Below are 13,594 nucleotides of genomic sequence, written 5' to 3'. Positions count from 1 at the left end.
TGTAAAACTTCTGCCATGTCAGAAGGGGAGTTTGTCTTACTGACTAGATGTGAATCTACCAATGATCTGAAGCTTCAGCATTCACTTAAAGCAACCCCTTCTGCGTTGAAAAATGCCTTGATTAGAGGTATCTTGCTCTTATCATCAGGAATTAAGATTAAGATAACAGCCTTGCTTTTATACTTATCCTTCAAACGTTTTCCCGAACACAGAGGTTCCCAAAGTGTTGGTTCAAAATGCTGTTGGTTGCTGTTAGATCTGCTTTCTGGGGAGGATGGAGGTGGGAGCAACAATCTTCTCACAGCTGAGGGACCTGCCCAAAACAAGCTCTCGGAATACCGTAGAGCCGTTGTACTGTGTCATTATCTTGGTCTTTTAGATGTCCCCAGTGAGGAGCATCCATCGTACTTACATTTGTTCGCTTCTTTTCCTTGAGAAAGCTTTCAAAGAGAACACAAGAGTTTGTTTTACACTGACACTGAGTCAGCTACACTGTGGGATAAATGTGTTGCTGATAGCGGTTTGTGATATCTCCATGTCACGGCAATTAGCTGCAGCTGAGAAGCTGTCCCACTCTCGTCTGTAAACTCTGGGTGCCTTCAGCAGTAAAAGCAAATTAAAAAGCTGTCTGCTTCTTAGCAAAGTTTGTTTTGATTAACACGAGGTCCATCTGGTACGAGGAAAGTTTACATTTCTGTAAACTGCACGGTATTGAGTTTTACTAGGCCACCTACTCTGCTGTCTTCAATTATGAGCTCTCCGAGTGCTCTGATGATGTAATTGGTTTCAGGATGAGCTGTGCTTTTCAGGAAGCCGGAGCTGCCAGAGAGCTGTCTTGGCCTTTGTTCAAACTGTGCAAAAGAGGTTCCTGCGTTATTAAGCGCTTTTTGGATTTACTGTTTGTTGTGATTCTAGTTGCTTTAGGGAGTGTTCCTGAAAGGCTTTTAAAAGATAGCAAGTAGCCAATTACATGCTGTTCTGCTTTGTGGGAAAGCTGGCACAAAGCAGAGGTAGAACCTCTGTCCAAGCGTGCTTGTTTCTCGCCATTCTGTAAACCCGATGGTACGAACTTCCTGCTCTAACTCCACCTTTTCATCATGAAAATCTGAGAGACCCACATCTTGAAATGTTTACCTTGTTTTATGTTCTGGTGGTAGTATTTTGCTGCGTGGGGCTACCGTCCATACAGTTTTTCCTACAGACATCCCACGCCTGCTCTCATGTGGAAATGTGTGTGTGTGTGTTTTGGCATCGGGAGCCACGTTACAATGGTTGGGTGGAGCAGGTGATAGGGAGTGGCTCCCATTAACAGTGGGATATTTGGCAGCCTTGTGTGGTGTGCAAATGCACAGAAATCTGACCTGTAAATGACTTTATTCAAGGCAGCTATTATAACCAGGTATAAAACAGTTAAGCTTTCGTAAGAGTGATTTCTTTGATTTTCCTACTTAAGGACAAAATCAAGAGCTTTGGCTGATCCTAAGGCTGTCTGAGCAAAGCTCAGTATGATTTGCAGCTTGCAGACACATCTAGATTTCACATGCCTATGTTGCACATTCTCTGTGTTGCTAACATTTAGCAAACTTCCAGGTGTCATTTGCAGTTCATTTGATTTTGATGCACTAACGTGTATTTTTCTTCACTCACACCAGACGTGAGATGTTTTCCTAGTTAACTTTCCTGAACCAAAAAGTAAGCTCCATAGTTGTGGAACCACAGAATCATAAAGATTGGAAAAGACCTCTAAGATCATCTAGTCCAACTGCCAACACATCTGCACCATGCCCAGCTAACTGTGTTCCTCAGTGCTGTGTCCACATGTTTCTTGGACACCTCCAGGGTTGATGAGTCCACCACTTCCATGGGCAGCCTGTTCCAATGCATCAGCAGCATTCTTTTGGAGGATAAATTTTTCCTAATATCCAACCTGAAGATTGGATGAGGTGCTCTGGAAAGCCACATGGATTTTGTAGAACACTGATTAATTGAGGGAAATCATATGTTTATGTCGCTTGTGCAAGTTGATTTAATGGGAAGACAGCTTGGATACCGAACTCTGAGCAGTGTTCTCTGTCATGGTTTCCAGGTAGACTTCAGGATGGCAGCTTTCTGAAAATGAACTTTTTGCTTCTTGGTTGGACTGTCACGGAAAGAAACATTTTATAATCAAAGCAGTAAAAAGATTTGGAGGACAGATAAAAAAGTTCTGGACTCTCTGAAAGCTCTTGCTTCACCCATTCCTCCTTTTTTACTCTGTTTCCTACTGTGTTGCAGTTCATTGTTCTTCAGTGCAGCGTGGTGATTTGCAGATAGTGCCTATGTAAAGAATTCTTCTTATTTTCTTTTTTCTTGCCATTATTGCTCCACAAACACAAATGGTGAGAAGACTCAAGATTTTCTGAAGGCCTGATCTGAAATCCTGGCAGTGGCCAGAGCTACCACAGGATCTGCCTTTAATTCTGTGGAGTGCTTCAGATTTACTTTGACTTGTAGATAAACTCATGCCTTAGAACTGTTTGGTAGCTTGTGTGGTGTGGTGTTATACTTGCTGCTAGGAAGGTGTGAGTTTCAGGCATCATTTTAGTTATTTACAGGCAGAGAAAAAGGTCAGGCCGGATGGGGCTCTGAGCATCCTAATCTAGCTGTGAGTGTCCCCCTTCACCGCAGGAGAGTTGGACCAGATGGCCTTTATGGGTCCCTTCCAACTCAAAACGATTCTGTGATTCTGTGAGAACTAAGGTATGAAGAGTTGACCATTGCTTCACTGTACTGCCAAAGATGAAAGAGTATACAGGGAAATATTATCTTAAGTCTCAGATCCCTGCCCTGCATGTGCAAAGTGGTGGGGTCTGCATGCTCCCTGTAGCTTGCCCGGATGTGGGCGGTGAGCATGCGGCCCGGAGGTGATGGCAGCTTTGCCAGTTTCAAGTTGCTGGTGTGAGGTAATACGGTTTCTTGAGGACAAAGTTGGCAAACTTCTTAACACCAATAAAAGTGTTCCTCTGTCTCTAACTGGAGTGTCAGAAAAAGGAAGCTGAACTGATCTGGCTGCTCTTTTTTCAGAATAATTCCACCTAAAGCAAATATTTGTAGTGGAAAATCTCTGCCCAAAGTGTTACAGCTAGTTAAAACTTCAAGCAAGTGAAAACAGGTTCTTCATAATGAAAACAGTCAGGCCGTGTGATTAATAGAGTCTCACCTCCCTCCACCTATAAAAAAATACAAACAAAATGCAACCTAACACTTCTATTCTTGCTGCAAATCACAAGGGGGTTACACTTCATAAAGGGTTCCAATGGGGAACAAAAGACCAGGATTTGATCCAAATGCTATTAAAGTCACTGAGAGCCATTCCCTTCGGCTGTGGTGGGTTTTGGAGCAGGGCCATGGTGAACACTTGAAGGCCAGCCTGACCTTTCACAGAGAAGGAAAGCTGGAGACTTAGTTTCATCTCACTTGTACTTACTGGAGCCTGATTAAAATCAGTGGGAGCTCAAAAAACTTTGCACTTCGCAGAGTTCAGCCCTTGAAGATTCATCTGACATTTAAGTCAGATTCTGTGCTTAAATGTCAACATTTCTAAGTAAGTAGTCGCCAAAGATGCAAAGTCATTTGACTTTCTTTGCAATGTGTGGTTGGTTTTAGTTTAGTTTTAGACATGATACTTAGGGAAAGTTTTCTGAAGATTGGTTATTTTCTAGAAGGCACCCAGATGTCCTTCTGGATGTTAAATGCTGACTGTTTCTTGCTGGCTTTGTCGCTATTGCTTTTGTCTGTAATGCAGTTTTTTTTCTCCATCCTTCCGTGGTGACCAGGATTGCAAGCTTCCTACTATAGAATATTTGAACAAAAAGCCAGATATTAATGACTCCTACCAGCATTAGGAAATGCTGTAGTCTTGTTTTTTTTTCCTCTGAGACTTGAAGGGTGGAAGCAGTCAGATGATAAATTGTGCTGAGGAATTTGGGAAGGAAATAAGATGCAGTTTATGTGCTGGATGTTCGCGGGAAAAATGTATGATGCTGTCATGCTTGGAAAACTAACTTGTGTGCAGGTGTTGATTCATTCTGTAATTTCTGTAAATCATTTAAATAGAGTATCCTGGTACTGATTTGTTATGCAGAAGAACCCAAAAATGTTTTGGCTCTGAATTTATTTTGTTTACTTCTTATTTATAACTTCTTAAAATTATCTGTCAGATTTCCAATAGTTTTCTAGTTCCTCTCTGCTTAAAATATTCGTATCTCTTCTGTATTTCTTTCTGTTTCTCAATGCTTTATTACAGTGACAAAAACTCTATCAGGTTCTGTAGAAATGGAATTCTCATTGAATTAATGTCTTAGGGATGGCACCATTTGTTACATTAAGAGGACTCCCTGGAATTGGACAAGTGCTTCTACCCTACAGTAAAATAAATATGTAGCTTAAGCTCCAGATAGAGCTTAATTTTATTCATTGAGAAACAGAAAGGTTTTCATGAGCACTCCTAGGACAATAAACCACCCGTGTGTTTGCCTCTGCGCAGTTAATTATCATAACACCTTGTCAGTAGACTTGTCAGTAATGAAGCAAGTGTGCAGAATACCCTTAAAATACAAAAACTTATTCTAAGTTCAGTTCTACTGGACAGTTTTTCCCATCTCTAGAGACTGAGCAGGGAGCTGGGAGCAAGGAGGTTTTGCATTTTAATTGTAGACTGAAATTGAATTGTTGTGTTGATACATTCCTTTGGGAGACTGAACACAGCAGTCTCAGTGTGACATGTGGGTTTTTCTGGGGATTAAGGAGTTAACTGATGATTTAAAAACAAATAAACATACAGAAAACAAGTCAAAAAGCAAAAAAACTCCACAGAATTTGTGGGGGAAACTTCGGTGTCTTAGGGCTTGTATTATTTCAAGTAACTTCTGTTTTACAATTGTAATTCTAACCTTGAAAGGGCTTTGAAGTATAGAAGGGGTCTTGTTACAGCAAGGTATTTGAGGGTGGTTAAAATAAAGCATAACTTTCTTCCAGTTTGAAAAATAAGTTACTGTTTCAGAGTATTTAAAAATTATTTATTTCCTTATATTTCAGCTACCTGACTGCAAATAACAATGAGAATTTCTTGTACACTGCAAGACCTTTTTTGAAGAGAGCTGCTCTGGTAATAAGCTATGTAAGTACGAATGGACTTGACCATGTGTTTCTGTTTGTGACAAGAATGAGCACTGTGTGGTAGTGTCCCAAAAGAGTCAGAAAGCTGAGGTGGTGGATGTTAAGCAAAGTCAGTGTTGGAAAATGGTCTAGAAAACTTCAGCTGGGCACAAACAAAACTATTATTGTGTTTTTGGTTCAGATTTTCTTTTAATTTATAGGGGTTGCCATTACAATTACATAATCATCTGTAAACCTTTCCTGCCCTAACTACGGAGGAATTGGTGGTGCTGGGCTGAGTGGAAAGTCATGACTTTTATGGCATGCTTTTAGTTTCATAGCAGGGCTTGGTTGGTCGCCAGAACAGCTCTGCCTGCAAATACCTTGTTCTTGGTGTGCTCCAAGCAGCACTTGACTTGTTGCTGGGGAGAAACCCACCACCACCATGCAGATCCGCTGGGTGTACAATTCCTTGTGCTTCTTGAGGAGCCAAATCCCCCTGCATGTCCTGCAGTGACAAGTGGCTCCCAGAGAGGTGGTGAAATGCCAAACCACAGAAGTCCTTCCGAAGATTAGGATTACACAGCATGAAAAACATAGGTGGAGTTTGTCCTTAGACCGGTGCCAGCATGAGTGAATAATAATAGCTTTTAAGATATGAGTCCTGTATTCTCCTCTGTATTTAGTTAGAGGTCAGTGGCTAACCTCCACTAAGACTGAGCCACAACAGGGTGATGAATTTGTCCTTTGAAATTCTGCCTTTGTTGTGGGAAGCTGTGATAAGCTGATTCCTCTCAGTAATGCGCATGTGAGCAGGGGCGTGGAGGACCAGGCAATATGCTGAGAGCTGCTACATTCAACATATGCATATTCATAGCCTTCTAGCTGATGCCCAGAAGATTAGTGCTCTTCCCTTACTCTGCAAGTTTTTGTGCTGCTAGGCTCTGCACTGCAGCAGCCTGCGGTGTGCATGGATGTGGTGGCTGCTGGGCTGGAAGTGGGGGGCAATAGAGCTGGGGATTGCACTGGACTGGGAAGCCAGAGTGGGCTCGACTGTCTTAGACAGGAACATTTTGCCCCTCAGTCACGCAGGGCCTGGACAACTCTTCCCCTGCCTAGCAGCCTCAGATGCTCAGGAAGGTGAACATAACTCAGAGCTGAATTTTGCCACCTGCACAGGATGAGAAAATTGAATTTTGCCTCAACAGCTGAGCTGACTGTCTTCTAAGTACAGCATAGAGCCAAGAGAACTATCAAAACAAATATTTAGCAGCACATTACTAACCTAGATGTTCTTCTTTGAAGGTGATTCTCATTTTGTATTTCCGTCTCTGGATAATGGGAGGATCCATGCCAATGTTTTCAGAACAGGACAATCCAGCTTCATTTTCACCCTATTTGCTGACGAGGTACAACAAAATTAATCAAACAAAAGTTTGCAAAACTGTAGTCATGACATTATTTTTTCTTTGCACTAAAATATATTACAGATGGTAAATGAGAAGACTTGTTTTGTTGCCTTAATTGCTTCTCCTTATTGCTCTGTCTAAAATAGAAAACAATCAGAACCCCAAAACACGCTCTAGTTCCTGTTAAATTATGTTACATCCTTTCTTACTGAAAGCTCTGGGCTTATTTTTATGCAAAGCGCAAAATGTCATTCAAGTGTCTGAGCATGGGATTGGGAAGCCCAGTGACTGAGGCTTCAGCATTCAAACTGGCTGCTCCCTAGGTATGGGGTGTAAGCGTTCCATTTTGGCATCAACTGAAGTTCATATGGAGGGGCATGACGGCCCCTGTTGGTGAAATATGAGTGGCTGATCAGGACTGTGAAAGTGGAAGTCAGGATCCTACTGGCATCTATAAAGGCATATATGCACCTTCTAGTGCACATTCTTAGCTTCAGCACAGGATGAGTTGCTGTGGGTATTAAAAACGTGTGTTAACAAACTTCTGTTATTTTATTTCTATTTTTCAAATGATACATAAATTCTTAAACATAAATATTATACTTAATTATTATACTTAAACATATACTTAAAAGCAAAAATGACCTTTTCCTTGCCTGGGATCTGGTGTATTGTTAGTTTAAGGTGCAGCATCCCTCTGGTTCTGACCATCAGGGAAGTGGCTGCTGTGATATGGCTCTTCCTTCCAGAACTAGCCAGACCAGTGCTCCAAGAAGGTACTAGGAAGTTGACTTCCTCTTAAGGCAGGACCACCTGCATAACTGATTGTTCTGGTTTGCTACTAAACAGGGGAAAGATGCTTTGGAGGCTTCTGGAGGAAATTCCTGATGTTCCACATGAAATGGGAGTGGTCCTCCAGTGTCATTTTCTGACCTCAGTGGCTCTTAATTCCAGCAGCAGAATTTCAGCTGAGCCACCAGTTAAGATCAAGAAATTCTTATTCAGCATCTGCTGCAGAGTCAGGCTGGATCTCATTTGGGAGACCTTTATGATAATGTGACAACAGCTTCTATTACCATCAAGGCTAAAAGTGCTTCCAGGAGGAACATTGTCTGATTTGGAAAGCTCTGATCTGTTCACAGTATTTCTGGCAGGGTCATTAATACCAGACTGTGCAGCACAGCATGAAGGATTTGGTGTTGTCCCTTTTTGATATGTTTCTGCTAGGGTGGGAGTCATAACGTCCTAAGTGATCCTGGGCTGACTCCAATTACTTATTTTGTGCTGCAGATGTCTTTTATGTGTTTGTCTCTTTTCATCTTATAATGACAGGGGAAGGTTTTTAAATCCCAAAGCTAAGCTTCTGGGGGTATAAAACAGTGCCTATTTTTGCCATCTGTGCTGTGGATTTTTTGACAGCCTCTTGAAGGACTATGAGAAGGCTGCTGGCTGAGCTCCTCCCTGGCCTCACATGCAGTCCAGCAACACCTGTCTGCTCCACACATCATGAAAAGTCATGACAGAAGCTCTTCCAAGGGAAGACTATTACTGCTTCTCTGAAGGGATTTTAAAACCTCACAGTTAGCCTGGATCTTCCACATCTGCTGAGGTTGATGCTACCTCTCATTTTAGCCAACTTACTCAGAGGCCTATGCTTTCCACGCAGAAAACTCCTTCCTTTTGCAAGCCCATCTGGCAGCTGTTCTATGGCTTTCTAATTTTCTCTGCTGAAATACTACCAACCCTAAAGTCTGGATGGAACTATAGAATATGTTTCTGGACAACGAGGGTGGCAAATTTTTTGTAAAGCAGGTGGAAGCTTTACAAGGGGCTTTCAAGACCAGTCAGAGTGAGTGAATACTCAGGATCCAGGTAGCTGTTGGTATGCATGGTCATCTGGCCAGCTGGTGGATGTCCTGTCACATAGGAGAGATTTTTGTTATGGTCCAGTGTTGGAGAAACTGCTGAGCAGTTCACGCTCCTGTTGTGGACACCTGAAGCAGTAGGTTATGAGAAGTTGGTGTGAGAAGCTTACGTGAGGTTTTAAAGCAGTCATTAGTTTCTATTTGAAAGCAAAAGTCTTTATTTGCTCTGAGCTGGAAATGTGGTTACTGTGCATGCCTTGCCAGGGTAAATGTTATGGTATTCAGCAGGTTAGTTATTTTAAGACTTTGCCAAATCTGTGGAGCTAGGAGGAAGGCTGATATCAACAAATGGATTAAAAAATGGGAAAAAAACAAACTAGTAGTTTAGAAATATGTGGCAGTCATTGTGAAATGCATGAAATTGGATCTGGAGTTGAGGTCTTGCCTGACATAAGATAAACCCAAAGGAGGATTGTTAACTCTTGCAAGGCTTCTGTGTCAGCTATTTTGCTGTGCAGGTGGATTTGTCCCAAGGCTGCCAAGGGTTATTGGAGGGTGGCAAAGATTAGGGCTGGGCATAAGCTATGGTTGAGTTTGAAAAACCATTGGCTAATGAGGTCAGATTTTGCCAGCCGTTACAGTGCTTGTAATATCAATTACATGACTGAGGGTGTGAGGAAGGGCAACCATATCTCAGGCTGCATCCAAAGAAGGGCCAGCAGAGCAGGGGAGGTGATCCTGCCCTTCTACTCTGCAGTAGAGTAGAGTACTCTGAGACCTCACCTGGAGTACTGAGTGCAGGTGTAGAGTCCTCATTGCAAGAGAGATGTGGACTTGTTGGAGCACATCCAGAGGAGGGCCACAAAAGTGATCCCCGGGGATGGAACACCCTCCCTCAAGGACAGGCTGAGAGAGTTGAGGCTGTTCAGCCTAGAGAAGAGAAGGCTCCAGGGAGAGCTAAGAGTGTCCTTTCAGTATCTAAACGGGTCTATAAGAAAGAAGGGGGCAGACTCTTTAGCAGAGTCTGTGGTGATAGGACAAGGGGAAATGGTTTCAAGCTAGAAGAGGGCAGATTTAGACTGGATATGAGGAAGAAGTTTTTACAGTTGCCCAGGTTGCCCAGTTTTTGCAGGTTGCCGAGAGAGGTGGTGGATGCCCCAACTCTGCAGACACCCAAGGCCAGGCTGGATGGGGCTCTGAGCAACCTGATCCACTTGTGGGTGTCCCTGTTCACTGCAGGGCGGTATACTAGGTGCCCTTTAAGGTCCCTTCCAACTCAAATAACCATGTGATTCTATGATTCTATGTCTGTGAATGTACAGAGTAGGTGAGCATGAAGAAAATACTGTATATGAAATAGAGAGGAGAAGAAAATCGGTTCAAAATAGGCCAAGGAGGTGGTTTGCAACAGGTAATTGAGTTGGGGAGCTGTTTCCACAGAACATAATATGTGTGCTGAATGCTTACGTGGGCTCAAAGAGAGATTCACCAAGTCTTAAGGAAAAACAAAAATACAACCACATACAAAACAGACAAGCAGGCTATTAAATATGCAGAAACCTCATCTAACCTGGGGACATCTTGGTATCTAGAAATTGGGGAAAAGTATCTCCTTGTGCTTTTTTTGTATGTTTTGCTGGGCATTAATTTTTGGTCACTATTGGTGAGAGGATCCTGTTTTGAGCAGAACTTTGTTGCAGTCCAGTTTGGCCCTGGAAAATGACCATATATTCTGGATAACCTATCTCCAATCTTGAACAGTGTAGAGAAAAGAGAACTGATTCAACCTTTGGAAGAAGAAACAGTGTGAAATAGTGACAGCTTTCAGTCTTAAAAAAAACCTGTTCAGTATGTTCACTAGATTACCATCATTACAATTACATATCAGTGGGGATTCAAATAAGTGCTTTGAAAGTCAAAATATGAATGCTTCCATTGCTGCAAGGTACTGGATTTTGTAATACTGACAAATACCGAGATAAATGAAAGCTGCATTCTCTGTTCTCCAGTATGTTGCTTGGCAAAGGTGATATGAAGAAAAATCTGTCCATCACTCCCTCTCTCAGCTGAAGTAGAAATGAAGGTGTTAGGAATCCTGTTACTCCTAAGTGCTGCCATTACAGCCTGTCCACCGCTACAGAAGGGAAGTAGCTTCTCAAGTGACCTAATCTAAAGAACACAGACTTTCATTCACTGTGACTTGCCATCCCAGAATCTGCTATGGGAAAGCCGTTGAATAAAGAAAACAATTCCATACATCTCTTCCGCCATTCTTGCTTGAGTTAGATGTAAGTTGAAAAAGAATGCAATTAGAAAGGCTTGGAGAGCTACCCAGCTTTGTGCAAACAGTGTACTGGAGTGCAACTGGAGTGTTAGCAGGGCACTGAGTGGTGAGCTGTCATGCTTCAGACATTTAGCACGTCTATTTATTCTGCTATTCTTGAGGAGGAAAGAAGTAGGAGGCCTTTGAATAAACAGATTGTGTTACTAACACCATGGTAAGACAAGGAAGAACGTCCATTGTACAGCATGTCTTAAGGTGTGTGAAATACTGAATCTTGCTAGTAATTTCAGACTAAGTAAATGTGTTTCTTTCAAACTATATCTCTGGGAGATAGCTCAAGTTATATTAACAGCTTCTGGCATTTGCCTTGTGATGTTCCTTGGCTCCTCACTGTGGTCATAAAGTAGACTTGTTTGTGTTGCTGCATTAAATAGTTAATGCATTTCTGCCTTGAGATAGCATTGTCCTGTGGTTGAACTCTTTAAGCTAGCTTTATGCATTTCTGCATTTCAAACAGATAAATGAGAATTCAGTCCCATAGAAAGCTGAAGGAATACATAAAAACTGGCACATACGCCTTTACATACAGGCCTGTGACTGTTTTCTGAGCAAGGTGTGTAATCATCACAGCTGAAACATCCACAGGAATGAACTACAGAGAGGTGTGCGGCAGACCTGTGCTGGGGATGTAGGTCCCAGTGCCAGCCACTCTGCCGAGGCAATAAAGTGTAGCAACTCCTCTGGTATGCAATTTGCACTAACCTCGGGCTAGGAGCTGGCATTCAAACAGACCCCTGCAATGTATCAGCCTTTAATTAGCCAGGTTTTCACATGCTTCCTGAGTGGAAAAGGTCTGCCTGTTCTGTCGGTTTTTTTCTGTGTGCCCAAAGGTACTTGACATCTTCAGCATAATACATGCAGTATTGATAGGCACCCAGAATTCAGGGCCTGCAGCGAAACAAAGAAGAGAATCATAGAATTGAACCACAAAAATGTTTGAGTTCCAGGGGATCTTTTAAGGCCATTTAGTCCAACTCCCCTGCATTCGACATGGGCATCTATAGCTAGAAGTTGACATTTATCTAGAAGATGATGTTACAAAGCAAATGACAACCTACAATAACATTAAACTCCGAGAGGAACCTGCCTTCTCAGAGCCATGTGAAAGATTTCATCATTTCTCTTAGTTTTCTTGATTTAAGGAACAAACCCAGGTGTAGATAGTGCTGCTCTGAAAGTCAGCTGGAGAGGCATCATAGTGGGCCATGGCACTCCCTGATGCTTCAGTTCCACCACAGTCCCCTCCTTACTGGAAGCAGGTGTTTGGAAAGAAGGGAGTGCAGCTGAAGCAGAGGCCATCAACTCGTGTAGGTAAAACATGTTTTGTTCTTGGAGAGGAAAACTAGAGTGAGATCATGAGATCTGTCCCAGGTTTTCCAGTACTCCGACCCTCACAGCAGGCTCAGGTTCTAAAGGATATGTGCAAGCTCTTTGAAAGTCTTTCCTTTTGAAGAATTTTAACGTTTTTCAGATTCAGCCAAAGAGTTTGAAACAACCTGAGACTGGATCAGAGCTCTTCAGGCAGTGAAGCTTTTGGGAACAATATAGTCTGCCTTTCCCCATGTGCCCCTGCTGCATACTGCCCCACCTTCCAGAGAAGTTACCTTGTTGTTCATCAGGCTGCAGCAGTCTGTCAGTACTTTGCTGCTCCCATCCTCTCCTGATTGGCAGCTCTTTTCCCCTTGATGTGAGAGTTTTGATAAAGGAGAATGCACGGGCAGTCTTCCCAGTTAGCAGTATTTTCTGTCTAGCTGATGCTTGGATTTGGATGTCAGATTGGAATTGGTCTGTCTGTTGTTTATGTAGTCTTACTCCACTGTCACAGGATGTGCTGGATAGGCACAGCGTGATATTTTTCTTCTGAGGCTATGCAAAGAAAATGTTTAGGCTAACAATGTACAGATGAGGAAAATAAACTCATGTGGGAAAGTGTGATTGGACGGGCAGCTCCCTAGGGGAAGTGCAAATACATACAATTTTAAGACAATACTCCTGAATGATACCACCTGGTTATAATTGCAGCCATGTGTCCTAGGAGGACATTAATGTGAAGTGGCTCATCAAGTACGTTTGCTTTAGGGCTCTGTAGAGAATGAAAAGAGCCTGGAAGTCAGTTCGGCTGTTAATGCAAGTGAGAAGCTCTTTTCCCTAATAAAGGCATTCTTCTCACCCTTACTTGAGCTGAAACTTCTCTGAGCACCTGGCAGTGCATAGGCCTTCTTTAGAAGAATATCATTAACAACATCAGGCATCTTCTTCCTGCTTTTGTTTGAGATCCTCTCTTCTTCATACAACTCATCATTTTCCCAGATACCAGTTTAGTGCATTTCTTCACCTGTTTTCTAGATAGGTCCCTCTTGTTCCCAACTGGGAGAATATTTTCTCTTGCCTTTGCCTTGCTAAAATTACCAGTGCAGTAAAAACTTCCGTTTGTGAGTGTATACCCTGCTGGGCCTTTGGGAGTAAGGAGGACCCCAGTTGCTCATCAGGAATGTGATGTCTTGTCCCAGAATGGGCAAGGCGGTAGGTTGCACCACTGTATGCACCTGCAGCGAACAGTGTCACTGGCATCTGCACTCTCATGCAGCCTTGACAGGGAATGGTCTGCATCTTGTGATCAGTCATCATGTAGCACAGATTTGCAAGGAAATCTATAGATCAGACCCTGGGAACTGAGGGGAAAAAAGCTTAAAACATTCCAAAATCAAATAGCAGATGAAGCTCCTCACAGATTTCTATAAATCTCTTTGTGTATTTAACTAGTCTCCCACTTTGACAGAGCTGAAACTAGAGCTTTTCCAAGCTTGTTAGTCTCTGTTACAGCTAAGGGTAACAGACAA

General features: G+C 42.6%; 1 protein-coding gene across 1 annotated transcript in view; it reads left to right on the top strand.

Moving 5' to 3' along the window:
* TMTC1 (transmembrane O-mannosyltransferase targeting cadherins 1) overlaps positions 1 to 13,594 on the top strand; it is a gene marked incomplete at both ends in the record, with an annotated part of 147,349 nt that overhangs the window by 54,884 nt on the left and 78,871 nt on the right. The window contains 2 exons of the mRNA XM_079549549.1: positions 5,077 to 5,158; positions 6,442 to 6,545. Of these exons, the coding sequence (XP_079405675.1) occupies positions 5,077 to 5,158; positions 6,442 to 6,545 (186 nt within the window). The remainder of the gene's footprint in view (positions 1 to 5,076; positions 5,159 to 6,441; positions 6,546 to 13,594) is intronic.

Source organism: Tetrao urogallus (assembly GCF_951394365.1).
Source record: "Tetrao urogallus genome assembly, chromosome: 1".
Lineage (NCBI taxonomy): Eukaryota > Metazoa > Chordata > Aves > Galliformes > Phasianidae > Tetrao > Tetrao urogallus.
This window is presented reverse-complemented; position numbering and strand designations above follow the sequence as displayed.